This window comes from Drosophila navojoa, chromosome 4 (genome assembly GCF_054131105.1).
Source record: "Drosophila navojoa isolate 15081-1374.11 chromosome 4, UAZ_NAV_1.0, whole genome shotgun sequence".
NCBI classification, from domain to species: domain Eukaryota; kingdom Metazoa; phylum Arthropoda; class Insecta; order Diptera; family Drosophilidae; genus Drosophila; species Drosophila navojoa.
Window position 1 is genome coordinate 2,914,911 of NC_142892.1, and position 25,001 is coordinate 2,939,911.

A 25,001-nucleotide genomic window follows, 5' to 3' on the forward strand; every position below is an offset into this window, starting at 1 on the left:
CTTTTAGACTTATTTCGGCTGATTTGCTCATCTGAGCCACTGGTAAAAACCATTCGCAGTCGCTGGCATCAGTTAACATCCAGAAACGAAGACGATTAGACTGGAATAAGAGAATAATTAGATCGAATTCTTGAGATCATATTCATAATTAAAGACATATTAAATACATATATACATATATACATATATACAAATAGCTCAGTGCAATGAAATTTGTAAGCTGCAGATCGAATGATGCATTTGCTTTCATTATTGATATCATAATTCCCTTTTCAGGTACAGTTGAGTGTAGGTTTACTGCTGCTATCGCTGGCATGGGCGGAAGAGGCCGAAGAGCGTCAGGAGGAACTGCATTTCGGGTAGGCTGTATACAACATTGTCACATTATTGATCTATACATATTGAATGGATCTCTATAGTTTTCGGACAGAGAATGGCTATCATCGGTCAGAGGATATTACCTACAAAGTCAAAGTGAATCCGGATCAGCAGCTAACGGAACAGCCAGAGAGCGAGTCTACTCCCAAATCTGTTGAGTATCGCGGTGGCTACAGCTTTATATCGGCCGATGGCTATGAGTATCAGGTGTTATATAAAGCGAACAAAAATGGATTTCAGCCCTACGTAACAGCGCACAAGGTGAAATCGGGGAAGGATAAAGCCTAGAGATCTAATATGTGCATATACAAATGTGTGATCTACAATATTAAAACTAAATAAAAATCAGAGAAAGTGATTGACTAGTAGATATCCATTATCGTACTATAACTAAAGCGGAGGGAATTTTAGTGATAGGACATAGCTCATTCCATAGGTTGTACAATAAATAAATGAAATATGAGTGTTTTGCTTTTGAGTATATAACTCAAATATAATGAGCAGATATATGAATATTCGCACATAGTAAATATCGAAACTTTCGATACTACCGATAAATATCTTAATAATCGTTTATAAAGACTGTCTGCTAACGCTCCATTTTCTAGGGTATTAAAAAGCCATCAAAACTATACAGCTTTCTTTAGATCAATGATTTGAAAGCTCTCGAATGGCTGCTGTAGTATTATGATGATCAAAGCTTTAAGCTCCGCTTGACAGAGCGCTTGATTAATGCGCGCTGTATGCGTAGAGAATATACATACATATATCACTGGCCATAGGCCTGTGAGCATCTTGATATCAGATCTAGCATCATTAAGAATTTGTATAAAATTCAAGTTTATAGCGATCAAGGCGTTGCGTGGGCCAATGCGCTAATACATGCCACATCAACTTTATTACTAAGTAAATTCCCTCTTCATACTATATGTTAGGGCATCTGAACTTTTCATTGAAGTCTCTTCGGTTTTTTATTTTTTTAATGATTTCGAATCAATTTTGTTGTCGGCTCATCATGCTGCGTGTTGTTGGTCTTTTCTGTTATGTTCGACTGCAAAGTGAAAGGGTATATTAGTTTTATGCAATGTCCGGGGTTCGGCTAGTCATCTACCCGATCGTTATTCCTTCCGGCTGCGCGTCTATCGCTAGAGCAACTTTGAGCATTTATTCAGAGATTTAAGATTTTATAATCAAGTTGGCGCAGACTCTCTCTTGAGATTTACCAAGCACTGATGCAACTGATTTTCAATCGTGAGCGAGTGTTTTGTAGTCGGTACCGCCCGACGGTAATATTCTTTCTTGTTTTTACCTTTAGCTGCTTTCCTTATGCATATTTATGTGAAGCAATCGTGTGATGGCAGCAGCTCGGGCCTTACTCAGCGCTTTGTTGAGCATACGATTTGAAACGTTGGCATCGTGGCCACAATATGCGCCCCTTCCACGGGCTCTGCAATCAATTCACAGCTAGCTGTGACAGAGTACGGTTGCAGCTATCGAACACTATGGGCGCTCAACGAAAGACTGTTGGCAGCTGTCTGCTCTTACTCCTCATAGCCAACATCTTATGGAGCACAGAGAGTGGAGTTGGTGCTTCTTATTCGCCTAACAGTGTGCTGGAGATACAATTGGGCGACCTATTGATCGAACAATTCAAATACATACCCACCCTAGGGGGCTACGAGTATGGGTGAGTCTAACTGCAATATAGCTAAATTATAGATAGATCGAAGGAGAGAGAGAGAGTTGTTTACATTATATTCCCTTTCAGCTACACTTTGCCCAATGGCACGCATCGCGATGAGCTGGGCGAGCTGCTCAACGCTAACTCCACACCTGAGGAAATAAGGAATGCCAACAATTATGCTCGTAACGCTAGGCCATCACGGCGTCCGGGTGTTAAGAATCGCAAACTCTCGCCCAAATCTCTCTCATCGCTAGCTGGTTAAGTGACAGAAACAGAAGAAGAGAGAGAGAGAGAGAGTGAAAAAGAGCGAGAGAGAAAGAAAGAGTGAGTGAGAGTGAGAGAGAGAGATAGAGAGAGGAAGACGTGAGGCTTCTCCCATTATTGTTTGTGAAATTTTAAGCGCGGTTTTGGTAAAACTTTTAATAGCCAATATTTGTTATGTTTAAAGCTTTTTAGCTACAAATGTTTTTAGTGCCTAAACACAACAAAAAGCAATTCAATAAAGTATTGATTAAAAATAATAAAATAAAATAATGTTTGTCTAGCTTTAGGCTCAATCCATAAGCTATAGCCCACTCACTTTATAGCTTGGAGTGTATCAAAACTCTTTGCGGACGTTGGTTTATATGGGTATTTATACTTAGAAGCTAAGCTTAAAATTAACAGCTTTAATGGGCCACGATTTCTTTGTTGAATGTCATAACTCTTGTTAAAATTTTTCATAAATGACAACTAAAATTAATCTAGTCTGTTATTATAATTTAGTATATTGTGAACTAATTGAAAATAACGATTTGTGAGTGTAAGTATGTAGAATGGTTTCTAGAGTGCGGGTCAGGGTATCTCATAGTCGTTCATTGTCGACAAGACCTCTCTTTTTATTGTCTTTGTATTGTTTTCTTATTTTATTTATATTTATATTTTTTTTTTTTTCTTGTTTAAAAGTAACGTATACTTCCTCGCGGAGCAACATATTCAAAGTTTTTAATTTTTGCCACATACTTTTGTGCGGGGAAAAATGCGATACCTTAGGATGAATAAAGTTTGGCAAAGAAATATAGATACTTGCTTGATTTCCAAACTAAGGACATGCGCCATCGAACGTTATTGAAATGGTAGATAATGATGAAAGAAATTAAAGAAATGTTCTGGGAATAAACTTGGATAGGGCTATATATAAATATACAGACTCAACAATACTCTTAGGCTAAGGATTATGTATACATAGGAATATACATATATAGTCCTAGATTGGAAATGCAGAAAAATTTAAATATAGAATTCATAATTAGCCAATTTGTTCGCTCCTGCAACAGTTGCTTTATAGCCAGGGTCTACGACAAATTGAATACGCAATGTAATTAACAAATAAAATTTCAAAATTTAAAAAAAAAATTAAAAAAAAAAAAAATAACGAACTCATAAAACGTCTCGACGCAAGAGCGTGACATTTACATATTGAAATTGCAATACGCATACAAAACTATTCGGATGGTCTAGTGCGAAGCGGAAGGTGGAAGGCGGGGCGAGGGATGAGAACGGGGCAAATTAAACAAAACTTGGCTTTAAGACATTGCCATTAACGCTAAAGTGCTAATTTAGCTAGCGTCTACGAGACGATGTAGCCAAAGCTATACCAAACTAAGAAGTAAAGTCGAAATAAATAAAAGATGAACAAGAAGAAGATGATGATGATGAAGAAGAAGAAGCAGATGTCGTCGAAAATTTGAAGAACCGGTAACCGAAACACAATCCGTCCATCTGTCCGTCTGTGTTTCTCATATCTAAAGTCTGGCCAAGATCTGGCTGGTCAGATGACCTTGAAGATGCGAGCAACCTGATCTGAGCACATTTTAGCAGCTGTATATGTATTTGCTGCTACATATATATGTATTTTTGTACATACATATATACACCTGAAAAGGGACAGTGATATTAAAAACAGCAAGAGAAATCGAGAATATATACCGATAGAAACTATTTGCGTAGAACCCGTAGATACGCGAATTTTACTATACAACAGCAAAGATAAAAATGGCCTTTTGCTAAGGCGCGATCAGTAACGCCTTCGATTTACATAAGCATAAAAAAGTTTTTGAATACCAATTATATATATCTTATATATGTGCATTTTAATTTATAAAGTTTTTTCAGCTTTTGGCATTAAACTAGTTTTTCGCCTTTGTTGTCCACATCGGCTTACTTACTATAAATACTCCACTGTCTCGCCCTATAACTCACGGTTACCTTTGAAGTCTCAAACGCGCAACACATCTACTTAAACATGAAGTTCCTCATCGTCTTCGTTGCTCTCTTCGCCCTGGCAGTGGCAGCTCCTGCTCAAGATCAAGATGCCCAAGTTCTGCGCCAGGATCAAGATGTTGGCATTGACAATTTCAAGTACAGGTAAATGAATCACATGAGGGGATCGCTTAAGCTTTTACTTATCCTTGGCTTTCCCTAAAACAGCTTGGAGTTGGATAATGGTAACCAACAAGAAGCCGAAGGAAACCTCAAGCAAATTGGCGAAGAACAAGCTATTGTCGTTAAGGGCTCGTTCGCCTGGGTTGATAATGAGGGCAAAGTGCACTCAATTACGTACATTGCCGATGAGAACGGCTACCAGCCACAGGGTGAAGATATTCCCGTTGCATAAGCGAAGTTGAACTTAATTAAATTGATTGTTTTATAAATTCTCTTGATGTTTTTATTCGATAAAGGATAATTTGTTGTTTATAGAACTGACTAAACTTTGATTTTTGTGATCATATAACATGTAGGCTAGCATTATATAGAGTTATGTGTATGCATATTCATGTTATGGTCAATGTCAGCTGGAGAATGTCCTGTGCATAGATCGACATTTAAAAGGTAGTACAAAGTTTTGGGTATTGAGTATAAAAAGGTCGCCATAGTCAAAAACTCGATTGACTGGCTTGCCGATTTTTAGCCTCTTCTTCTTCGGTTTGTGCTGCTACAACAGCCGTCGCCGCTATAGCGGTCAACTAAGGTGGAATGTATATACACACACAAACACATATACCGACATACATACATACATATATATGTATATGTGAGTGAGCTGCATTTGCAATACATCAATCGAAGCTGGCTTCAAAGGCCGTTGCATATGTCAAGAGTCAAGTCGCTTTAGCTTTTACCGATTTGCCCGAAGATTCATATATACATCTTTATACATACATATATATATATATGTGTGTATATGAATAGAGTTTTGGACTTGATGTCAATTTGCGGCCCTCCTAACTGTTAAACTGTTGCCATCTCATTGACAACGATCAGAATCGCATCTGAAATTATTATGCATTCAAATAAATTTTAATATCGTGTTACTTGGACAATAAACCATCCGTTAGTATGGTCTTTAGACAAACCATTTACGCATTCATTTAGCCAACATTGAGATACATTAAAAAATATTCAATCGAATTTCTAATACACTTTGAAGAGCAGGAAAATAATTTGAGATGCATAGAATTTATACCAATGAAGCAAAAACGAAATAAATTTATGACTTTTTTTTTAAGCGAGGAAATCAAATCCTAAATAGCTAATAGCAAGACTCGAAATGAAATTTAAATACAATTTTTGAGCTAAGTATCCTTGACTGGAGTAACTGTGGAACTAGGCTTATGCTATGCAGTAACATTCGAATCATTGACTCAACCATCTCACAAGCCAATTGACTGGCAATTCAGTGCTAAAACCTATAGTACTTAGTCTTCAATCAAAATGTTTGCTACGATTGCTTCTGCCAAGTGCATCGGCCAGTTGGTGCAGCCAGAATGCGGATTTGGTAATGTCGCGTTGGAGATTCGCTTTAAATGTTACTTGTCGCAGCGACTTCTGGCTGAGGCTGAAGCTAGAGCTGAGGCTGGCGGCTGGGGGCTATTGGTGAACTGTTGGCAAATTAAATACATTACCGGACGACCGCGAGAGCCGTGTCTATGTGTGTCTTCGGCCATGCAATTGTGCAAAAATTTATGACGTTGGCAAATTCTGCGAGTGTGCGGGAGCTATATAAATGCAGTGAAGATGCGGCATTAGCATCATTGGACGCTCGATAGTTCAGAAGCCAGCACAGACAAACGCACGAAAATTCTCGACAAGATGGTGAAACTGGTAAATGGATAGCTGCTAATCGATAACACACAAAGCGAATAATCGAACAATCTTCCCAATCCTTGAACAGATGCTAGTCGCTGCTCTGCTGCTCTTGGCTGCCGCCAGCTGCAGCGCCCGTCCACAGAACGACGTCGAAGTTGTGGAATACGAATCGGATAACATTGGCATTGGCGGCTACAAGTTCAGCTACAAACTGAGCGATGGCACCACCCGCACCGAGGAGGCCGTCATTAATAATGCGGGCACCGAAAACGAGTCCCTATCGGTGCGCGGCTCCGTCAGCTGGGTGGCTCCCGACGGACAGACCTATACGATTAATTTTGTGGCCGACGAGAACGGATTCCAGCCGGAGGGCGCGCATCTGCCCAAGTAAACTGCATGGATAACTCACATGGATAATGAGAGAGATAGAGAGAGAGTGAGAGAGAGAGAGAGAGAGAGAGTGAGGGAGGAAGTTCGAGTTCATGTTGTTTGTGCTGTGCAACAGTCAATCATTCATTCAACCAATCAATCATTCAATCAGCCAGTCAGTCAGTCAGTCAGTCAGTCAGTGAAGTTTGTGTCGTGCATTGTAACAGTTAATCGCATTAAAAATGAATTTCGCTACGATATACATATATGTTTATTATTTGAGCAGCTCTAGACTAAATAATCGATCTGTTTCAGTTTGCCTCATAATTCAACTAAGCACTGGCAACTGCTAACAGTGCCCTCAAAATATATCTATACTGTCGAAAACAATTTATGATCAGCTACAGCATATTGATCTTTTTTGTGCCCCAAATGGTAAGACTTTGGCACACCCAAGACTAGAAGTAGAATTGAGAGAAGCGCTCACAAAGAAAAAATTGCCATAAAGTTGAAAAAATAATCAACAAACTATATGTCTCTATAATTTGAAGTCTCAGCTCAACATGGTTGCCAGCAGACTTTGCGATAGAAAAAGGAAAAGAAGAATAGCAAACTGGAAACATATGCAAATTATATATAAATTATAAATAACGTTTGATTTTATAAATATATAAAAAAAAAAAAACGGAGGTGTTAAACTCTTTAATGAACTCATCACACATTCTAAAAATATAAATATAAATAATATATAAAATGCACTTTTTTGTTGATGGTATGCTTTATATTTATTGTTGTTTATTATATAAAAACTTTAACTTAGAATTAAACTTTTGGTATGTGCGCTCCCTCGGGCTGGTAGCCATTCTGATCGGCCACAAAGTTAACCTCGTAGACGACGCCATCGTCGCCCACATAGGAGAAGCTGCCCTTAACGGAGATGGCCTCATCCTCGGTGCCAATGTTGTTCAGGATTGCCTCCTCTTGGCGCTTGGTGCCGTCGCTAGTCTCCAGCTGGAGCGAGTAGCCGTCCGGCCTCACATCGGCCGTTTGGCTGACAATTGTGGCATCATTGGTGGGTGCGGCGGTGGCAAGGGCCACACAAAGGCCGAGGCAGACGATGGCTAATGCGCACTTCATACTTGGACTGCGGATAATAATGTTGTGTGCTCCTGGGCAAGCGAGTGCCTTTTTATATCAGCTGACAGCTGACAAGAGCAGCTAATGCAATTAACACTTTATTTTGTTTATATAAACATTGTTGTTTCTTCGTTTTTTTTTTGCGGCTATCTATGTTGAGGCCAAAATGTGTTAATTGTCGCCTCTGGAAGACAAACCAAACCTGAAAAAAAGACAAAAATATGCAGAAGCAAGCAGCAGCTCGAGCAGACTCTGGTGAGCTGATGAGCTGTCGATAATGAATGGCGCTTCAAATCCATATCTACTTAATTTACAACTTGTTTTACATATGGGTAACTGGTTATTTTGGAAAATATATCAATCGATTCTGTCTGCCTTCATCATCATTTTTATCGTCATTGTTAGTTGAAACTGATTGAATAAATGTGCTAAATGTGTGTATGTATGTGTGTGTAGTACCAACAAATTATCCTTTATAGAATAAAAACATCAAGAGAATTTATAAAACAATCAATTTAATTAAGTTCAACTTCGCTTATGCAACGGGAATATCTTCACCCTGTGGCTGGTAGCCGTTCTCATCGGCAATGTACGTAATTGAGTGCACTTTGCCCTCAGTATCAACCCAGGCGAACGAGCCCTTAACGACAATAGCTTGTTCTTCGCCAATTTGCTTGAGGTTTCCTTCGGCTTCTTGTTGGTTACCATTATTCAACTCCAAGCTGTATTAGGGAAAGCCAAGGATAAGTAAAAGCTTAAGCGATCACCTCATGTGCTTCATTTACCTGTACTTGAAATTGTCAATGCCAACATCTTGATCCTGGCGCAGAACTTGGGCATCTTGATCTTGAGCAGGAGCTGCCACTGCCAGGGCGAAGAGAGCAACGAAGACGATGAGGAACTTCATGTTTAAGTAGATGTGTTGCGCGTTTGAGACTTCAAAGGTAACCGTGACTTAGAGGGCTGTAAGCCTGAGTATTTATAGCAAATCAGCTGCCGGCCGAACAAAGGTGAAAAACTAGTTTAGTGCCAAAAGCTGACAAAAAAATCACAACTTAATATGCACATAAATAATAAATGAATACATTTATGTAGATATGAACGTATAGCATAGATATAAGTATTAACTTATGTATATTTATATATGTATATATTTTTGCAAAACGATATTAATCAATTTTAAAAAATTCTTTATTTTAGACAGAATACAATATACACAGGGACACTAATGTCCACTGAGACACTAATGTCAGCGTGCACCGCCTCTCTCTCGTTCTCCCATTTTTGTATACCGTATAGAAACAAATGTTAATAATATTAATAATTAATAACATAAAAAATTAAATAATAAATTGATAGAATGACAAACTAGTTTACATATGAAGCAAATGATGTCTGCCTATATGCGTGGTTCATTCGGAATGTGATAATGGTGATGGGATGATGAACACAATAATGATATGCATGATAATGAAAATATGAAAATTGTGATAAAGATGATCATAATTAACATGTTATGGATGCTGATATTGATGATAGCTGATGAGGTGAATAAACATAATCATGTACATTCCATTCGGATGAACGTCAACTACCCTAGCTAATGTCTTTCTATATTTGATACCCATTCAGAATTGAAACTTACAATATAATAGCTTGATGAAAAAATATGAAAGAAATCATAAAAATAAATATATTTTTTATCAGAGCGATTTCATATTGTCCTGTCAAAGGAGATATCAACTTCAACTTTATTATCGAACAATCGGTACTCGACTAAACTGTGCATTACTCTTGACTGGCATTAGCATTTTCGAATCGAATTGATATCCGACGGTAGAAGAGAACGGTATATAGATAACGGTATATAATGTCTACAGCAAATACTCCATCCCTATCACCTTTAATGAAGGACATTTGAAACATTTTATTGCCTCATATATAGCAACTTCCACTTCAATTAGGGGCGTTGATCTAATGAATACAAATATACACTTAGTATACTTAAATACTAAAAATGTAATCATGGTGCATCTGAAAAGAACAGTTATATCTATATAGCTCTCATAGCAAAGCCCCAAGCGCAGCAATAGCAGCTGCTTTACGCATTTTTGTATATATATATTTTATGTACAGAAATGAATCGTATAGTGAAATAGAAGCTCCTTAAAAGGGTTCCCGATATATCCTACTCCAATACTCTCTACTTGATGTCTAAGTAGAGTAGCATATCTATAGCCTCTATAGCTTGATCTACGGAGTTGGATTGGATGTTCAATTGATGCTTGCAATAAACCATTTTTATTAAATAAAATATATAAATTCAACTTCTAGGAAGTAAGAACAGCTCTTGTGTGATGAAAGTTAGCTAATAACTAAGCATTGGGCAAATGGGCGCCCTCTGGCTGGAAGCCGTTCTCATCGGCCACATAGTTGACAGTGTAGGTGACGCCATCATCAGCGGTATAGGAGAAGGAGCCACGGACAGAGATCGCTTCGTTCTCGCTGCCAGCATTGTTCAGGACACCCTCTTCACTGTGCTGCTGGCCGTCGCTGGTCTCCCAACTGTAGAGAGGACAACGAATGTGTTTAGAGAGATGCTTGCGTTGATGAATTTCGTCTCATAATTTACCTAAACTTGTAGCCAGCGGGCTGGACATCGGACTCCTGGCGCAAAATCTTTGCATCCTGGCTATTGTCGAGTGGAGCAGCCAGGACAACGGCCAGGAGGGCGGCGAAGACAATAGCGATGGTATATTTCATATTGATTGACTTCGAATTGCGAACGCGAGCTACGGACTGTGAACTGTTGTTGGTTTGTGATGTCTACAACGGCTGTCCAGGGGCCTTTTATACCGAAAATGGCTAATACTGAGTGTCCACCAAATAAATGACTACAATACGATATAAATGAAGAAAAGTTTGTCCAAAATCCGATGAAAAAAATAAATAAAAATGACTAATTACACAGCTCAAGCGCATCAGCTAACAAATTGGCTTGAAAAAACTTACCAACAGGTCTCTCTAGTCTGCGTGTGAAACGCAAAAACAAAACAACAAAAATCAACGTCAAGACAGCCATAACAACAACAACAACAGCTACTACAACAACAACAGCAACAGAAATAATCGATAATAACAAAAACTTCTAAGGCAAACAAAACAAAGATGTTCATAGGAAATATCACAGACATCATTATGATACGCCACGTATATCATAGTCAACTCGATAATCATGATCAGCATTGCGACGAATTTGCATTTTTCGTGAATCAATCAAAAAGCTTCAATTTCATTTTCGACATATCTCAGATAGATATCCCCACACAGTCAAAGCTTATTTACCCTACAGCATCAAAGCTCAATGAAAACAAGTCCAAATTATCATCGAAATATTTATATTTATATACATATACATATTTCCATATACTTATACTTATTAAAACAAATTAATCTTTTTTCAATAACTCTTGGCTGCACCGGAAATAATAGGAAACACATTTTACACCCAAACTAATTTGTAATTGAAATCTGTGTCAAAGCCAATCAGAATAACATGGAAAATTATATACATTAACATATGCGTGTGTGTATATAACAATTTAAATTTTATTTTATTATATTTTTTAACTTTTTAAATAACTATATATAAATATAAAAATATGTATTTATTTATACATTTATTTTTAAATTTTTATTACATATATTTATTTATATACATATTGTGTACCAGTTAGCTTATGTGTATTTATTTATCTCTTAGCTTCAAATATATGAAAAAAATTTATGAAAACATGTTTCTATTCTCTTCTACTTTTTGTTGACTTTTGGTTTTTTTGTTCCAATGTATTGTTTATTTTCTATTTCTTTTTTTGTTTAGTAGCAAGTTTTCAGCTTAAAATATAAATAATTTATTCATAATATATGCATTGTTAAAACAGATGTTCGATTGCCTGGCCGCTGAGAAGGTCAGATCCTGGTTTTCAAATTCTAATGTGTGAATATCTATTGGGGGTTATCCTGCTCCATCAGTAAGAGAGTTCAAAATTACGTCTCCGTTGAGTAAAGTATCGTTAGGTTACGTATTCATTGCGCACAATAAGAGATTAAGTAATGCGAATGAGTTAATAAATTGACCTACTTATATATGCTAATTAGTCCTAATTATATATTTTAAGAAGATCCAGAGTAATAAATAAAAATTAGTATAACTGTTACTGGTTATATTATTATGATAATCAGGCATTTCTAATTGCATGTTTTTGCCAGTTTATCTAGTTTGACTGAACTTTTTCAATTTTTGCTGCATAAATTATTGGCATGCATTTTTTTTTTTTTTTTTGATGTTTGACTGCTCAGGTTGTTATTTGCTCCACCTATAAATACCCCACCAATCTGTGATCTCAGTTAGAGTTACCTCTGAAATCTCAAACGCACTACACATCTGTCTAAACATGAAGTTCCTGATCGTCTTCGTTGCTCTCTTCGCCCTGGCCGTGGCAGCTCCTGTTGAAGTTGGTATCGAGCGCCAGGAATCCGATGTCCAGCCCGAAAGCTTCCAAAACTCGTGAGTGTCACGTATTGTGAGAATATTGAAGCATTCGCTGATCTTGATCTCTTTTCCCAATATAGATTGAAGTTGACTGATGGTACTGCAATTGAAGCTCAAGGTCACCTCGAGAACATTGGCACAGAACAAGAATCTCTTGTCGTCAAGGGCTCATACACCTTTGTTGCCGACGATGGTGTTACCTACTCTGTTAGCTACATTGCCGATGAGAACGGTTTCCAGCCACAGGGTGCTCATCTCCCAAATGTCTAAAACGTGACAAAGTCAACTTCAAAAAATAAATCGATTGTTTCATCAACTTGCTTGGTGTGTTTATTTCTTTCCTTATTACTTAGACTTATTTTCATAACAGCTACTCTATGTAGTCCCATGTTGGATTGCATTGCGGAATATTTGCCATTGCCTCTTGGTCAAGCCTATAGAAGACCCTACAAGATGTATTACTACTAAGCACTGGTGACAACAACTGATGGCAAAGTACAGTCCAGTCTCGATAATTTATATTCAGCTAAATCGAAAATAAATCGTCAAAAAATTCCAACCCCTTGTAAAAAAATTCGTTCTCGATAATTCACGATAGTATGTATATCGAGTTATCGGTACTCGACTGTAACTGTGAATTACTTTTGACTGGCATTAACATTTTCGAATTGAATTGATATCCGACGTCATCGTGGTAAAAGAAAACGGTGTATAGATGAGCACCGTTGCAGCGACAAGTTTTGAACGTTTCATTCAATCTGCTTTTAAATGATAGAGCCATTGAATCATCTTCTCCAGTGGAAATGTTGTCGTTGTCTATATTATCATTCAGTGCAATTCTTTGGCTTTGTACATACAGCAAAGAGCAACCTATAATGCCTACAGGAACTACTTCATCCCTATCAACTTTAATAAAGGACATTTGAAACAATTTATTGCCTCCTCATGCGAAGGGCAGCATATTTTGCTTTGACTCTCCAAGCTTTCACCTTATTATTTTTTCTGATGTACACGAAATGAAATATGAACTAATAAAGATTTTAATTTTATTTTTTTATCCGTTGACCATTAAACATAGCTCAAAATCTATATATCCATATTTTTAGGTATATGTATATCCACGTTAGATAATTTACATTTCATGAAAAGCATTTTGTTGCTGATTAAATTCAAGTTATTTGCATAAAATATAAATCACTTATTTATGATATATTCGATTCTCAATTTGTATTTTGCGAGTAGCTTTTAGTAGTTAAATGGCAGTAGATTGAATCCTGCGAAGACATTGATAGTAGATACAGTCTTTAATATAAAATGGTACCTAATTTGCAATCTCTGATTTAACTGCTTAGTATCGTATCCTTACCTACTAGGATATGCTAAATAGTCATGTGTGTCTGTTTGATACACCAAGTCCGAGAGCCATAAATTAATAAAGATTTAACCGGTTATATTATTATCATAATAAGACAGTTCTGATTGCTAGATTTGAATCGGTCTGGTAATCTCGTATTTGCTGAACAATTCTATTTTTGGCAGAATAAATTAATTTGCATGCAGATTTTTGAATTTTTAACCTGCTCAAGTTTTTTCCTACTGCACCCACTATAAATACGCCACCGATCTGTGCTGTTAGATATAGTTACCTTTGAAATCTCAAACGCACTACACATCTGTCTAAACATGAAGTTCCTTATCGTCTTCGTTGCTCTCTTCGCCCTGGCCGTGGCAGCTCCTGCTGAAGTTGAAGTAGTGCGCCAGTTATTGGATGTCCAGCCTGACGGCTACAAGGAGGAGTAAGTGAGACATCTAAAGAGTCCTTGAGCACATGCTGATTCTTGAGTTTCCCCAATACAGAACGGTGCTATCTGATGGTACTAGCTCACAGTCTGAAGGTGTACTTACAAAGGCTGGCACAGAACAAGAATCTCTTGTCGTCAAGGGCTCATACAGCTTTGTTGCCGACGATGGTGTTACCTACTCTGTTAGCTACATTGCCGATGAGAACGGTTTCCAGCCACAGGGTGCTCATTTGCCCGTTGTCTAAACATTTGAAAGTTGAACTTTTAATAAATTGATTGTTTTATGAACTCTTTTGGTGTTTTCAATTGTGCAAATATCTATTATCAATCAATGAATATGATACAATATAATAATAACTACACTTAACATTAGCAACTGGTCATCAATCCTGAATCAGCTGAAAACCCAACCAAATACCCTCAATCATAAGGCAGCCCTAAATATGTCTCTTGCATTGGTGATGCGTCAATCAACCATCAGTCAGTTAATCTGGCTAGATATTTCGTTGAAACACAATTGATTGAATTGAGATGGAAGAGAAACTGGTGGCATTTTATTCAACATGACAATGAGTTTGTTTTCGCTGTTTGTTTGCTAGCGTTGCTTGAGAAATGATTTTGTTTGATCTTAAACCTAGTTAACATATGGATGCTGCATGACTGAGCGCCGTCTGTTGACTGCTGCTGTGCTTATTGAACGGCACGGGGCAAGTGATCGCCCTCTGGCTGGAAGCCATTCTCATCGGCCACATACTTGACCGTGTAGGTCTTGCCATCGTCTCCCACATAGGTGTAGTAGCCGCGCACAGTGATTGCCTCGTGGTCGGTGCCCACGTTCTTCAGCTGGCCCTCCTCATAGTGTGCTTTGTCGCTCGTATCCAAGCTGCCTCGTCGAAGATGAGAGGAAGAGAAACCAGTTTTCATGTTCGTTTTGTTGACCTTGACACAGTCACACAGTCACACAGTCGCCGCTACGAGCGATACTCACCTAAACTTATAGCTCTCTGGCTGCACATCCGAATCGTAGCGCAGCACCTGCGCCTCCTCCTGAGCTGCGGGCGGTGCTGCCCGCACCGAGACGCAGGCCAGGCAAACGAGAGCAGCGGCAAAGGCGTACGAGTATTTCATCTTGCTGATTGCAGTTTTTCTGGGGCTGGTGTTGTGATACGCACAAGGAGCTTGCAGTCAGTGCATGCCAAACGTAAACGCAAGGTCCAATTTATAGTCAGACTCTTGCCGAAAAATTCCCTTAAAAATTCCCTAAAAAAAAAGTTTTGTATATACATATATCTACAAGAGGTATTTATGTACGCGCACTCGTAAACCCGTTTTCCTGCGTCCAACCTTTATTACTTAACTCGGCTTGGTTTATCTTTTGGCAATTGGCTTTGATTGCTTGCAGCCAAACCTCACCCAATTATTTTTGCATTGTCTTTCTTTGCCAGCTAGTCAGCTAGGCGTGAACTGGGATAGCCGCAGACAGTCGAATGGATATACATAGATGTAATCATTGCTAACGGCTAACGGGGTCACTCGTATTTGGCTCAAGTGCAAGTGAAATGCTGAAATCATTAAATCGAATCTCTGAAATTTCAGCATCGCATTTTTTATCTGGCATTTGCAGAGCTTGTTAGCGTTTGGCTGTTCGTCTGCAGCTTTAAGCAAATTTTCAGACTTTCCGAATCGACTTGAATACGAATTTCTAAATATTTGTTATTTCACAGAAAATTGTAGACATGCGCTAAGTGGCTCAAAGGGAGGGTAGAAAATTGTTTTGAATGCATAATAAATGTGATATTGTTTTCATATGATAATATAATACTCAGGCTTATAATAACTCGCTTTGAAAATGATTTCCTATAATAAAATTGTCTTAATTTAGTATTGAGATATTAAAAAAAATGCCTCCTAACAAACTTATTTTAAATTCAATACAATTTGCATCCAATTAATTGTGATCTCGTTTCGATCTGCTGATCATATGCAAACAAGTAAATATTTTTGCAATGCAAAATTTTAGTCACTCGGCCGCCGCGATGCAGTAGAGTTGGAGACGCTGCCAGTCATGATCGGACCCAAGCCGCTCGGCCTTATCGTTGTGATGGTCAGCTCGATTTGCATTGGGCATCACGCCGAGGCACTTCCCAGTGGCAACAAAACGCAAGTATTTGGTAATGATAAATGTGTGTGTTTCGCCTCAGTTACGAGACGATCGACGGCTGGAGACGGCCCACCGACCTGGAGGCCATTGCAACCACTGGATGGCGCCCAATGGCGTCCACTCTGAGCTCAGATATCTGGCAGACGAGAATGGCTTTCAGTCACGAGCCAAGCAGCTGCCGCTACTAAAATCCGATCCGATCACTGATCTCATGTGTTAAATGCTAAAAGATGACCATAAATATATGTATATCTATATCGAGTATATGTTTGTGTATTGATTGTCGATTCCTGATAAGCTTTGCGCATCAATTTCCATACGCCAAATGAATTCTAACACAGCATGAAATTAGCATATGGCATCATGTGAAAAAAATGCTTGTGCGTGTGTATTATGAATATTATTATCATAGATGACGGCAAGCCGCTGTGGAAATACCCTAACTCTAGCTATTCGCATATTTACAAAGTCAAGATTTGATACAGACTATGTGCATAGATATGTGATCTATGTAGTAGAGTCCATACGCTGCACTAGATTCACCATGTATAGGGTCTTGGGGAATTTATCTTCTACTTGTTATGTACATGCACAACATAGTCAATTGACTCTTGCTTAAGCAAACCCGTTGCTCGGACAGTTTTGGCCGTTGCGTTAACAGCTGGTCAGCTGGCCAGGGCCGGAACCGGTTCAATAAACACGCTTTAAACAAAGACAGCAACGAAAGTGAGAACTGCACGGCAACAGCAGCAGAGCGCAGTAATACATTAAAAATGAAAAATAAAAAATAAAAATAAAATACAAAATACAAAATAAAGATAAAGAAAACGACTAAGAAGAAGCCGAAGCAGATATGAGCAGCAAAATCAAAAGTCAGCTAAAGGGCAAACTAGTGCAGCTGCGCTCCAGCGGCTCATTGTTGGGCAATTAACGCGCGGCGCGGCGCGGCGGGGCGCGGCGCGGCTCATCTTTTGGCCAAACGCCTCATTTATCAATCGTTAACTGCAAAACAATCAAACGATGTCGAGAGTTACGTATGTACGCGGCTGATTGATGGGCAGCCAAGGGAGCGGCAGACGGCCGAACTGCCGGCAGGGCCAGCAGGGATGGACAGCAGCAGCCACTGTTGAATGTGCTACAGCACATTGCGCATACGCCCCGTACAGCCAGCAGCTACAGCGCGCAGCTTGTTCGTTTTTTTCGTTTTCGCTCTCTTCTTCTTGTTGCTCTTCTGTTTTCATTTTCATTTATTTTATTGACTAAGGTCATCAGCAGCAGCAGACCGACACATTGAGCTCTTGAATCTCGTTGAATCTCGTTGAATCTCGTGTCGCTTCTTCAGTTAACAACTGATGCCTGCCACCGACAACACCCCCGCCCCCGCCCCCGCCCATCGCAGTCTGCAGCTTGCAATGCAGGCTCAGCATGCTGGGGTTTTTTAAGGTCAGCTTAATGCAACGAAATTGTGTCACCTGTTGATAAATAAATACAAAAATGCCCATAAATTGCGATTAAGTTCTATAAAAGCCGAAAGTTTCCAGAAATGCATTAAGCATGATCGTTAAAAAAAAAAAAATACCCCGTATGGCTTTAAAAAAAAAAAAAAATAAATAAAATAAATAAATAAATGAATTTAAAAAAATAAAATAAAATAAATTAAAATTGTTATTTATATGTTATTCGTGACATATAAAAATATATAATACAGCAGGCAAATGTTGGCTAAAATAAAAATATATATAATGAAAAAATTTATTTAAAAATTTAAAAAAAATTTGTTTTCTTTTAATTAAATATATTTTGCAGCAATAATAAAATCTTGCTTCTCCATATTAAATGCCCAAGTTACCCAAGAGCTTGGCCCTGGACTAAGCTAGACTTAGCTAGTTGAGATAATATATTCTTTTTAATTTTAGCACATTATACACTCGCATGAACTATTTCCTGCTAAGTCTCTGCTTCCTAAATTAAAGCCAACTGTAAGGTACATGCACATAAATATATTTAGTAGATTTTTGTTTTGTTTTCGTTGTGGATTTTGGTGCAATTAAATTCAGACGTTGACCTATTGCCATAGTTAGGCAAACACGCGCGACTCTGCAAATATTTGCTAGCACATTTCATTATCACTTATCCATTGCGCATTATTGTAATCGCTATGAATGCGAATGTGATCATCATGATGATCATGATTAGGCATTGGCCGAGGAGATGACTCTTGAGGGCCAATTGAAATGAGATTTGAGTGTACATCAAATGCTTAATGGGTTTTGTGGCTTGTTCAATTAAGAGCTTAAGGCATACACAACTACAACTGTACGCACACTCACACGCACACACACACTCATATATACATACAAATAGGGTGCCTCTTTAGCATAGCCAGAGCAAAGTCAACAATTATATAATTTGTGTGTGCATTAAAGGCGATTGTTATGGCTACCTGATTGTGTGTAAGCGAGAGTAGGTCTCTCCGTATATGTGTGAGTGTGTGTGGGAGCAGTTGGGTTTCTGCCAGACGAACTACTATAAATAGCTGGCGATCTCATTAGCGGATGCCACATAATTCGTTTGCCTTCAATTGTGACAACTGCGGTAGCGCGTCGTGAACTCCCGAATCTTCAATAAGAAAATATGCATACCATCAATGCTTGTGCCTTTGTCCTGTGCGCCTTGGCGCTCGTATCCAGCAGCTTGGCGGCGCCCTTGGATGACTCGCAGCAGGCCACAATTCTGCGCTACGACAACGAGAACATCGGCACCGACGGCTACAACTTTGGGTGCGTATAGACACGAAAGGATATAGCCAGGCCGGCAGACAGGATATAGAGTAATGTGCATTCGTTTTGCAGCTATGAGACAAGCGATGGAGTCACACGCCAGGAGCAGGCGGAACTGAAGAATGCCGGCACCGAGCAGGAGGCGCTCAGTGTGCGCGGCTCCGTCAGCTGGGTGGCGCCCGATGGCCAGACCTACACGCTCAACTACATTGCCGACGAGAACGGTTTCCAGCCCCAGGGCGATCATCTGCCGCACAACTAAGGGCCAAATCCTCCAAGTGCCCACACACACACACAAATCAGTATTTTCTCTGCAAAGTTAAACAGAATAAAAGTAAATTGTTAAAAACAAATTCAATTGTTGATGGGCTTCAGTAAAGTTGAGGTCAAACTGCGAGTCTGAAGATGATCTTAATGGCCATCACATTCGAGTCACTTGGCAGCAGATTAGCTATATCTCACGTAAGCCAAATATTGACAATACTCTTACAGCTTGACATAGGTTGATTGAAGGCATAGACATAGACACGGTTTAGAGGCTTGTTAAATTCATTTGAAATGAAAGGCTAGTTGCCATCAGAGCTCGCGTATATATTAAGAAGAATCTTCAAGCTTTATACAGATCTAGTTAGAGGTATAAGCATGGACTTAAAGCAAGAGGATTGGAGATTTAGTATTAGAGTGTTAGAGTTCTATAAAGGTTCTGCATGCAGACTGAGTAATAAGAATACTCCTAGAACTTGGCATAGATCTAGGTAGAAGACAGATAGAGCTATGATAATATAGATACATAGACATGAAAAAATGTCTCTTATTGGAGGCCAATTCAAAACTGAACAAATTAAATCAATTTTGAGCAGACTAAACTGTTTTTTTATAGTTTCTGCTCTCTTTGCTTTGCTTGATAAATACTAAATACTAACTACGCAATATTTCAAATTGAATATGCCTTTATTTAAAGTATACTTTCAATGGCAATGCAACCCAACTGCATAGTAATTGAGCTTATCTCATGCTGAGGTCATAGAAAATCAAAGTCAATCAAGTTCTGGATCTGCTGCGCTGCGATGCAACGCAAAAGCACTTCGCAGTAGATTTATCATAGCTAAATAATGACAGATCAGTGATATTTTGATTTAGCTACATCTTGACGTTTTTATAATTTTTTTGATTTGTTTTTGATTTATTTGTATTTGTTATTTGTTTTTAGCATTTGTGGAATGACAATAAATGATTTTTATTCTGTATGCATTTGGCTGTGGTGCCAAACCAATGCACTATGGGTAAAAAGTCGATTTTTTTGGCATTTATTCAAAAAAAATTTTGTTCACAATTTAAAATTTTCTTTTATTTATTGAATATATATACTTCAACTAGATTAAAAAGTATTTTTTTAAAAATTTAGCGACTACCATTAATATTTTACACATACTCAAAGTCAGCTGTTGCATAGTTGCGTTTGATATATAAAAAGCGCGGGAAATTTTGTTCAACTTGCAATTAAAGTGGAGCTTTTGTGTAAACATAAACAAAAAAAAGTGTATAATGGAAAACGTACCTAATGGTATGTACAATAAGTTATTGCTATTACTTTTTGATTGTAATTGTGTTATTGTCCAGTTGTCCAGTGTGTTGTCTGTGTGTATTTTTAGCTAAAAATTAACAAATGTACTTGTGTTCCGTGGAGTATTACTTTTGTGCAGCACACCACTTCACAGAGGTTTGATATAACAGTTGTTGTGTATTATGTCCAGGTTCGGAATCTATTAACCTCGTTTGCTCCTTTTTGTTCCTTTTGGAAAAAAATTAGTTGTTGCAGTTAAAAACGAGTTTTGTCGTGCAGAGCTTGTGGAGGTATGGACCAACAACAACCGCCAAGAAGACGCGGTAAAAAACTTTATTATTGAAAAAATTAACAATAATATTAGCGAAAATATTAATAATCTAATTGATAAAAGAGTAAAGCAATTTGTAGAGTATATAAAGAAGCATCTGCCAAAGTGCAACCGGAATTTAGAAAGGTTTAAAATGCATCATGCTAGGTGGCTTGAAGGCAGGGTGATAATTGTTTGTGAAGGTACTTTGGAAAGTACTTCGGTACTTCGGAAATTTTTAGAACTTCTTCTACGAATTTGCAATATGGAATTAGCCCTCTGCATGCTTGGATTCGATTCCTTGAGTTTGTATTGAAAATATCGTACAAAATCGAAATTAAAAAATGGCGTGTTAAGGATGTCGACAAACAAAAGGTATCATTGCGTAAACAAGAAATTAAGCGGAGGCTGTGGGATGAAATGGGTCTTCATGTGGATAAACCCAGGCCTAATGGAAGTGGAAATATCAATGATGTTCACAAAATTTTGGTGCATGGATACCAAATTATGGGCACTTGCATAATTCCTGTTGGCATATTAGGAGAAAACGCGTCTGAATCCCGGAACAAGCTGTATAGAAATGATAGGAAATCTCACGCCAGGAAATGTAGCCGATTAGGGAATTTAACTGATATATTTAATAGGGCTTTAGACTCATCTGATCCACTTCTCTCTTCACTCAGTTTAAAAGAACGCGAAAAGAAAAACAAGAAAAAAAAATTCCCAAAATAAGTTATTGAACTTTTGGAAGATCCCAATTTTCAATTACCAGCAACATTTGAAGGCTTAATGGAGCCAACCTTAGTTGAAGAAGAAAATGAAGACGAAAATGAGGATGAAGATGAGGAAAATGAAGATCAAAACATTGATGATAAAAATTTAGAGTTAAATTTTGAATTAGATGAAGAAAATGAAGACCATTCAGTTTAAAATTATATCGCATATATTTTATATATCCCTAAGAGTCTTCAAATATTAATATTTGCTTGCAGTTGGATGAAATATAATAAAAATATAATTTAAAGTTGCTAAAAGTGTACAAAAAAGTTATTAAAAATAATTTGAGCCCACAGGTAATGATTTTTAATTTAATATAATATGTAAAAGGGGCGGAAAATTTGAATGCCACGCCCAATTGTGAAAAAAAAAAAATCCGAATTTCTTTTTTAATATTAATAATATATTCCTAAAATTTCAAGTTCCTAGCTCTTCATTTACAATTAATGCCAAAAAAATCGACTTTTTACCCATAGTGCAATGTGTTAATCTGTAATTAAAAAGTATTTTATTGAATTTGTTCATTAATTTGTTTACTTGGCTTGCGGTGCGATTTCTTTTCATTATTATTATTATTATTATCATTATTTTTGTCTTATTTCGTTGGCGTTTAGGATAGGTTTAGAGGCGAGAATCGGATATAAAAGCAAACGGCGTTGCGGTCAATGGGTTAGTAAAGTGCAGTCAAGTGTGAACCGAACATGCAAGGCTATACCCTGTTATTTGTTGTCGTCTGCCTGGCGGGTAGCTGCGTGCTCGCCCTACCCCGGCCAGATGATGCGCAGGCGGAGGTCATCCGACTGGAGACGGATAACAATGGCGTCGACAAATACTCATTCAAGTGAGTTCTGATCAGATTGGGCAGGGGAGCTCGATAGATATACATAGATCCTTCCACTTGGCAGCTATGAGACGAGCAACGGCATTGTGCGCAGCGAGGAGGGCGTGCTGAAGCCGGGCGTGGGCGATGCTGAGGGCGTGCTCACTGTGTCCGGCTCCAGCAGCTGGACGGCGCCGGATGGCAAGAAATACGAGATTACCTTTACGGCTGACGAAACGGGCTATCATCCCACCATCAAGCTAGTTGCCTAGACACCACGACAGACAAAACCTCAAAAATATTAAACAGTTGAAAAAATTGAAAATTTAAATTAAAAAAAAAAAAAAAACAAGCAATTATATGTTAAAGTGTTCCACTTGAGTAAAATAAAATTTAACGTAATAAAAATAAAAAGCTAATCATGTATATTTAATCCGAATCAGTGTAATAATAATTGCCCATATGCATATACATACATACATACATACATATGCATATTGAGCATTGTAGATGAGCCAAAAGCTATGCTGATTATTCTTTTATCGAAGATGCAAATCGTCAAATCACAAATGGAAATCAAATAGATCTGATGGCTACGCCGGAATTTACATAAAAATCGATGCTCAAACATATGCACATATATTATCAATGCGAATACTCTCTGAAAATGGGCATGGACGGTAAACTGATTTTGAGACTCGTCATTTATTTCCGTTAGTATAGATTTTAGTATTTGTTTGCTTACAGTTTTTGATAGCTGCTAGGATAGAGTAACTCCTAGTTGAGTTGCTAAAAACCAACTACTATAAGTAGCTGCCTGCTCTGCATACAATTCGTGACCTTCACCGCTGCTGTGGCGTCTCGAGCAATTCGAAATCTTAAGTCCGTCGGGTGGCACCAGATAGCCTGTACTGGGATAGATATTTCTGTTTCAATCCTTGTAATCTACTATCTATAGATATGCATATACATACAGGAGCGACTGGCATCAGCGTAAAACATCGTTCGTCTTCTGGCTATTCAAACATTTTCTCAAACTAATGCCCCGCTAGCCAAGATAGAAATACATTTTAAAAACAAACAAAATGAAGAAGCAAGGAAAGTTATAACCCGGATCAGTGTGCTAAATAACCACTTTTAGTTTCTAGCTAGATAACAGACGGTGTATATGCGCTAGAAGTTATGCTAATGGCTAGATATTCGATTCCTAATTATTGATTTGCATAACGTGTTCTAGGTCTGAAGCGAAATGAAAAGTATTACGTAACACTGGCTGGCTGGGCCTCATCATAAAAGCCAAAACTCGATTTGCATACATACAAACATACACATACATATATAATATATGCATATACATGTATATATTATAATGTTTATTATTTTTATTTTCTTTTTCCGTGGTCTTCTTCTTTTCGTTTCACGCGTACGCACCGTGCTCGACCTTCGCCGTTAATTTTGCATCATCAACGAAATTCGCAAAAATTTGTGTATGTGAGAAAACGAGTTTTTTTTTCTCATTTTTGTGGCATTTTGGTTTCTTTGTAATTAATAGGTACATAATGAAAGCTATGCATCCACAATTTTTGGCCAATTAGCGGAGAGCAGCGAATCAAAATCGAAAATCAAAGATAAAAATTATTTAAAAGAAAAAAAAAAAACCAAAACTTTTCAAGGTCAATTTCTCAAGCTGTAAATAAGTATGTATAGCCATAAAAGTTGATCTACGACTGATGTGAATGTATTGCAAATGATACTAATTGAACTGTCGGAAACAAGCTGGAATATTGCTCAACACTGGCTCGCAGTTTAGCTTGAGCTTCAGCTAACGTAAACATATTCCCAAAGCCATAAAGTCAATTCAAATTGTTGTGGATCTAAAAAATATTTGCATAAAGATCAATAACCTTTTTCTGAATATATATATTTTTTATTTCTCAATGATTTTTTAAATTCTTTCTTTTACAACCCAATTATAAACTGAAAAAAGAATGCAAAATAATCTTTAAGATTAGCTAGTTTTGTTAAAATCCCTCGAATAAAATAATAAGCACTTGAGTTCACTTTGCAGCATTAAACAAGTCATGCACAACAAATCAAAAAGTAACAGCAAAAAATGAGCAACTAGGCTTCAAGCTACAGCAACAATGTTGACATATGACCAACTGCAACAAAGTATAAAGGTTTGGGTCAGCTGCGAGCTTCGATCAGTCGCAGCGAGCGCCTCGATGCGCAGCAACCCGTTTGCTTTGATTGCTCCATTACGATTAGAGGCAATTGGTGGATATTGAATTACCCTAGTCTCGTATGGCGTGAAGCACTTAGGTCGATAGATCTAAAGACAACATAGTTATGCACACTTAAAAAGTGTGAAGAACACAAACTAAATGAGTGCGAATCGAACGAAGATATGTAGATGCAAATCAATACAGATAGCTGTATGAATCTAAGATGCGTACTTAATAGAGACTTGTATAGACATTTTAACTATAACTAATATGCATGCACTAATGAGATGTATTCATGCTTATACAACTATACA

The 25,001-nt window shown here is 37.8% G+C and overlaps 12 protein-coding genes across 12 annotated transcripts; 8 read left to right on the top strand and 4 right to left on the bottom strand.

Moving 5' to 3' along the window:
• Window positions 1-8: 8 nt before the first annotated feature.
• Window positions 9-726, top strand: Cpr65Ay (Cuticular protein 65Ay). The gene is made up of 3 exons (XM_018099205.3): window positions 9-215; window positions 277-359; window positions 420-726. Exons 1-3 carry the CDS (start codon window positions 207-209, stop codon window positions 664-666), a joined length of 339 nt encoding a protein of 112 aa, XP_017954694.1. The 5' UTR covers window positions 9-206; the 3' UTR covers window positions 667-726.
• Window positions 727-1,776: 1,050 nt separating this feature from the next.
• LOC108651667 (uncharacterized) lies at window positions 1,777-2,596 on the top strand. The gene is made up of 2 exons (XM_030391010.2): window positions 1,777-2,065; window positions 2,147-2,596. Exons 1-2 carry the CDS (start codon window positions 1,806-1,808, stop codon window positions 2,322-2,324), a joined length of 438 nt encoding a protein of 145 aa, XP_030246870.2. The 5' UTR covers window positions 1,777-1,805; the 3' UTR covers window positions 2,325-2,596.
• Window positions 2,597-4,278: 1,682 nt separating this feature from the next.
• On the top strand, window positions 4,279-4,755 carry LOC108651672 (larval cuticle protein 65Ag1). Its single transcript, XM_018101527.3, has 2 exons — window positions 4,279-4,468; window positions 4,532-4,755. Exons 1-2 carry the CDS (start codon window positions 4,347-4,349, stop codon window positions 4,716-4,718), a joined length of 309 nt encoding a protein of 102 aa, XP_017957016.3. The 5' UTR covers window positions 4,279-4,346; the 3' UTR covers window positions 4,719-4,755.
• A 1,308-nt stretch (window positions 4,756-6,063) lies between these two features.
• LOC108651670 (endocuticle structural protein SgAbd-6) lies at window positions 6,064-6,819 on the top strand. Its single transcript, XM_018101524.3, has 2 exons — window positions 6,064-6,205; window positions 6,276-6,819. The coding sequence occupies exons 1-2, from the start codon at window positions 6,194-6,196 to the stop codon at window positions 6,579-6,581; spliced, it is 318 nt and encodes a 105-aa protein (XP_017957013.1). The 5' UTR covers window positions 6,064-6,193; the 3' UTR covers window positions 6,582-6,819.
• Window positions 6,820-7,318: 499 nt separating this feature from the next.
• On the bottom strand, window positions 7,319-7,743 carry LOC108651671 (larval cuticle protein 65Ag1). The gene has a single exon (XM_018101525.3). It carries the CDS (start codon window positions 7,694-7,696, stop codon window positions 7,382-7,384), a length of 315 nt encoding a protein of 104 aa, XP_017957014.1. The 5' UTR covers window positions 7,697-7,743; the 3' UTR covers window positions 7,319-7,381.
• Window positions 7,744-8,194: 451 nt separating this feature from the next.
• On the bottom strand, window positions 8,195-8,669 carry LOC108650088 (larval cuticle protein 65Ag1). Its single transcript, XM_018099206.3, has 2 exons — window positions 8,482-8,669; window positions 8,195-8,418 (listed from the first exon to the last, which is right to left on the bottom strand). Exons 1-2 carry the CDS (start codon window positions 8,601-8,603, stop codon window positions 8,232-8,234), a joined length of 309 nt encoding a protein of 102 aa, XP_017954695.2. The 5' UTR covers window positions 8,604-8,669; the 3' UTR covers window positions 8,195-8,231.
• A 1,305-nt stretch (window positions 8,670-9,974) lies between these two features.
• LOC108651669 (larval cuticle protein 65Ag1) lies at window positions 9,975-10,538 on the bottom strand. Its single transcript, XM_018101523.3, has 2 exons — window positions 10,329-10,538; window positions 9,975-10,261 (listed from the first exon to the last, which is right to left on the bottom strand). Exons 1-2 carry the CDS (start codon window positions 10,457-10,459, stop codon window positions 10,072-10,074), a joined length of 321 nt encoding a protein of 106 aa, XP_017957012.1. The 5' UTR covers window positions 10,460-10,538; the 3' UTR covers window positions 9,975-10,071.
• Window positions 10,539-12,087: 1,549 nt separating this feature from the next.
• LOC108650604 (larval cuticle protein 65Ag1) lies at window positions 12,088-12,564 on the top strand. Its single transcript, XM_018099791.3, has 2 exons — window positions 12,088-12,263; window positions 12,329-12,564. Exons 1-2 carry the CDS (start codon window positions 12,151-12,153, stop codon window positions 12,516-12,518), a joined length of 303 nt encoding a protein of 100 aa, XP_017955280.1. The 5' UTR covers window positions 12,088-12,150; the 3' UTR covers window positions 12,519-12,564.
• A 1,303-nt stretch (window positions 12,565-13,867) lies between these two features.
• LOC108650089 (larval cuticle protein 65Ag1) lies at window positions 13,868-14,338 on the top strand. The gene is made up of 2 exons (XM_018099207.3): window positions 13,868-14,044; window positions 14,106-14,338. The coding sequence occupies exons 1-2, from the start codon at window positions 13,932-13,934 to the stop codon at window positions 14,293-14,295; spliced, it is 303 nt and encodes a 100-aa protein (XP_017954696.1). The 5' UTR covers window positions 13,868-13,931; the 3' UTR covers window positions 14,296-14,338.
• Window positions 14,339-14,576: 238 nt separating this feature from the next.
• LOC108652431 (larval cuticle protein 65Ag1) lies at window positions 14,577-15,252 on the bottom strand. The gene is made up of 2 exons (XM_018102618.3): window positions 15,039-15,252; window positions 14,577-14,933 (listed from the first exon to the last, which is right to left on the bottom strand). The coding sequence occupies exons 1-2, from the start codon at window positions 15,176-15,178 to the stop codon at window positions 14,741-14,743; spliced, it is 333 nt and encodes a 110-aa protein (XP_017958107.1). The 5' UTR covers window positions 15,179-15,252; the 3' UTR covers window positions 14,577-14,740.
• A 3,504-nt stretch (window positions 15,253-18,756) lies between these two features.
• Window positions 18,757-19,344, top strand: LOC108652430 (endocuticle structural protein SgAbd-6). Its single transcript, XM_018102617.3, has 2 exons — window positions 18,757-18,991; window positions 19,064-19,344. The coding sequence occupies exons 1-2, from the start codon at window positions 18,846-18,848 to the stop codon at window positions 19,251-19,253; spliced, it is 336 nt and encodes a 111-aa protein (XP_017958106.1). The 5' UTR covers window positions 18,757-18,845; the 3' UTR covers window positions 19,254-19,344.
• A 2,955-nt stretch (window positions 19,345-22,299) lies between these two features.
• On the top strand, window positions 22,300-22,814 carry Cpr65Au (Cuticular protein 65Au). Its single transcript, XM_018102620.3, has 2 exons — window positions 22,300-22,483; window positions 22,548-22,814. Exons 1-2 carry the CDS (start codon window positions 22,344-22,346, stop codon window positions 22,732-22,734), a joined length of 327 nt encoding a protein of 108 aa, XP_017958109.1. The 5' UTR covers window positions 22,300-22,343; the 3' UTR covers window positions 22,735-22,814.
• Window positions 22,815-25,001: the final 2,187 nt, after the last annotated feature.

Coding starts and splice junctions, on each gene's coding strand:
- LOC108650604 (XM_018099791.3), top strand. CDS start 12,151: ATGAAGTTCCTGATCGTCTTCGTTGCTCTCTTCGCCCTGGCCGTGGCA. Junction 12,264..12,328: donor CCCGAAAGCTTCCAAAACTC/GTGAGTGTCACG, acceptor TTCCCAATATAG/ATTGAAGTTGACTGATGGTA.
- LOC108651672 (XM_018101527.3), top strand. CDS start 4,347: ATGAAGTTCCTCATCGTCTTCGTTGCTCTCTTCGCCCTGGCAGTGGCA. Junction 4,469..4,531: donor ATTGACAATTTCAAGTACAG/GTAAATGAATCA, acceptor TCCCTAAAACAG/CTTGGAGTTGGATAATGGTA.
- Cpr65Au (XM_018102620.3), top strand. CDS start 22,344: ATGCAAGGCTATACCCTGTTATTTGTTGTCGTCTGCCTGGCGGGTAGC. Junction 22,484..22,547: donor GTCGACAAATACTCATTCAA/GTGAGTTCTGAT, acceptor TCCACTTGGCAG/CTATGAGACGAGCAACGGCA.
- LOC108651667 (XM_030391010.2), top strand. CDS start 1,806: ATGCGCCCCTTCCACGGGCTCTGCAATCAATTCACAGCTAGCTGTGAC. Junction 2,066..2,146: donor CTAGGGGGCTACGAGTATGG/GTGAGTCTAACT, acceptor ATTCCCTTTCAG/CTACACTTTGCCCAATGGCA.
- LOC108651671 (XM_018101525.3), bottom strand. CDS start 7,696: ATGAAGTGCGCATTAGCCATCGTCTGCCTCGGCCTTTGTGTGGCCCTT.
- LOC108650088 (XM_018099206.3), bottom strand. CDS start 8,603: ATGAAGTTCCTCATCGTCTTCGTTGCTCTCTTCGCCCTGGCAGTGGCA. Junction 8,419..8,481: donor ATTGACAATTTCAAGTACAG/GTAAATGAAGCA, acceptor TCCCTAATACAG/CTTGGAGTTGAATAATGGTA.
- LOC108650089 (XM_018099207.3), top strand. CDS start 13,932: ATGAAGTTCCTTATCGTCTTCGTTGCTCTCTTCGCCCTGGCCGTGGCA. Junction 14,045..14,105: donor CCTGACGGCTACAAGGAGGA/GTAAGTGAGACA, acceptor TCCCCAATACAG/AACGGTGCTATCTGATGGTA.
- LOC108651669 (XM_018101523.3), bottom strand. CDS start 10,459: ATGAAATATACCATCGCTATTGTCTTCGCCGCCCTCCTGGCCGTTGTC. Junction 10,262..10,328: donor CCCGCTGGCTACAAGTTTAG/GTAAATTATGAG, acceptor TCCTCTCTACAG/TTGGGAGACCAGCGACGGCC.
- Cpr65Ay (XM_018099205.3), top strand. Junction 360..419: donor CAGGAGGAACTGCATTTCGG/GTAGGCTGTATA, acceptor GGATCTCTATAG/TTTTCGGACAGAGAATGGCT.
- LOC108652431 (XM_018102618.3), bottom strand. CDS start 15,178: ATGAAATACTCGTACGCCTTTGCCGCTGCTCTCGTTTGCCTGGCCTGC. Junction 14,934..15,038: donor CCAGAGAGCTATAAGTTTAG/GTGAGTATCGCT, acceptor TCGACGAGGCAG/CTTGGATACGAGCGACAAAG.
- LOC108652430 (XM_018102617.3), top strand. CDS start 18,846: ATGCATACCATCAATGCTTGTGCCTTTGTCCTGTGCGCCTTGGCGCTC. Junction 18,992..19,063: donor ACCGACGGCTACAACTTTGG/GTGCGTATAGAC, acceptor TTCGTTTTGCAG/CTATGAGACAAGCGATGGAG.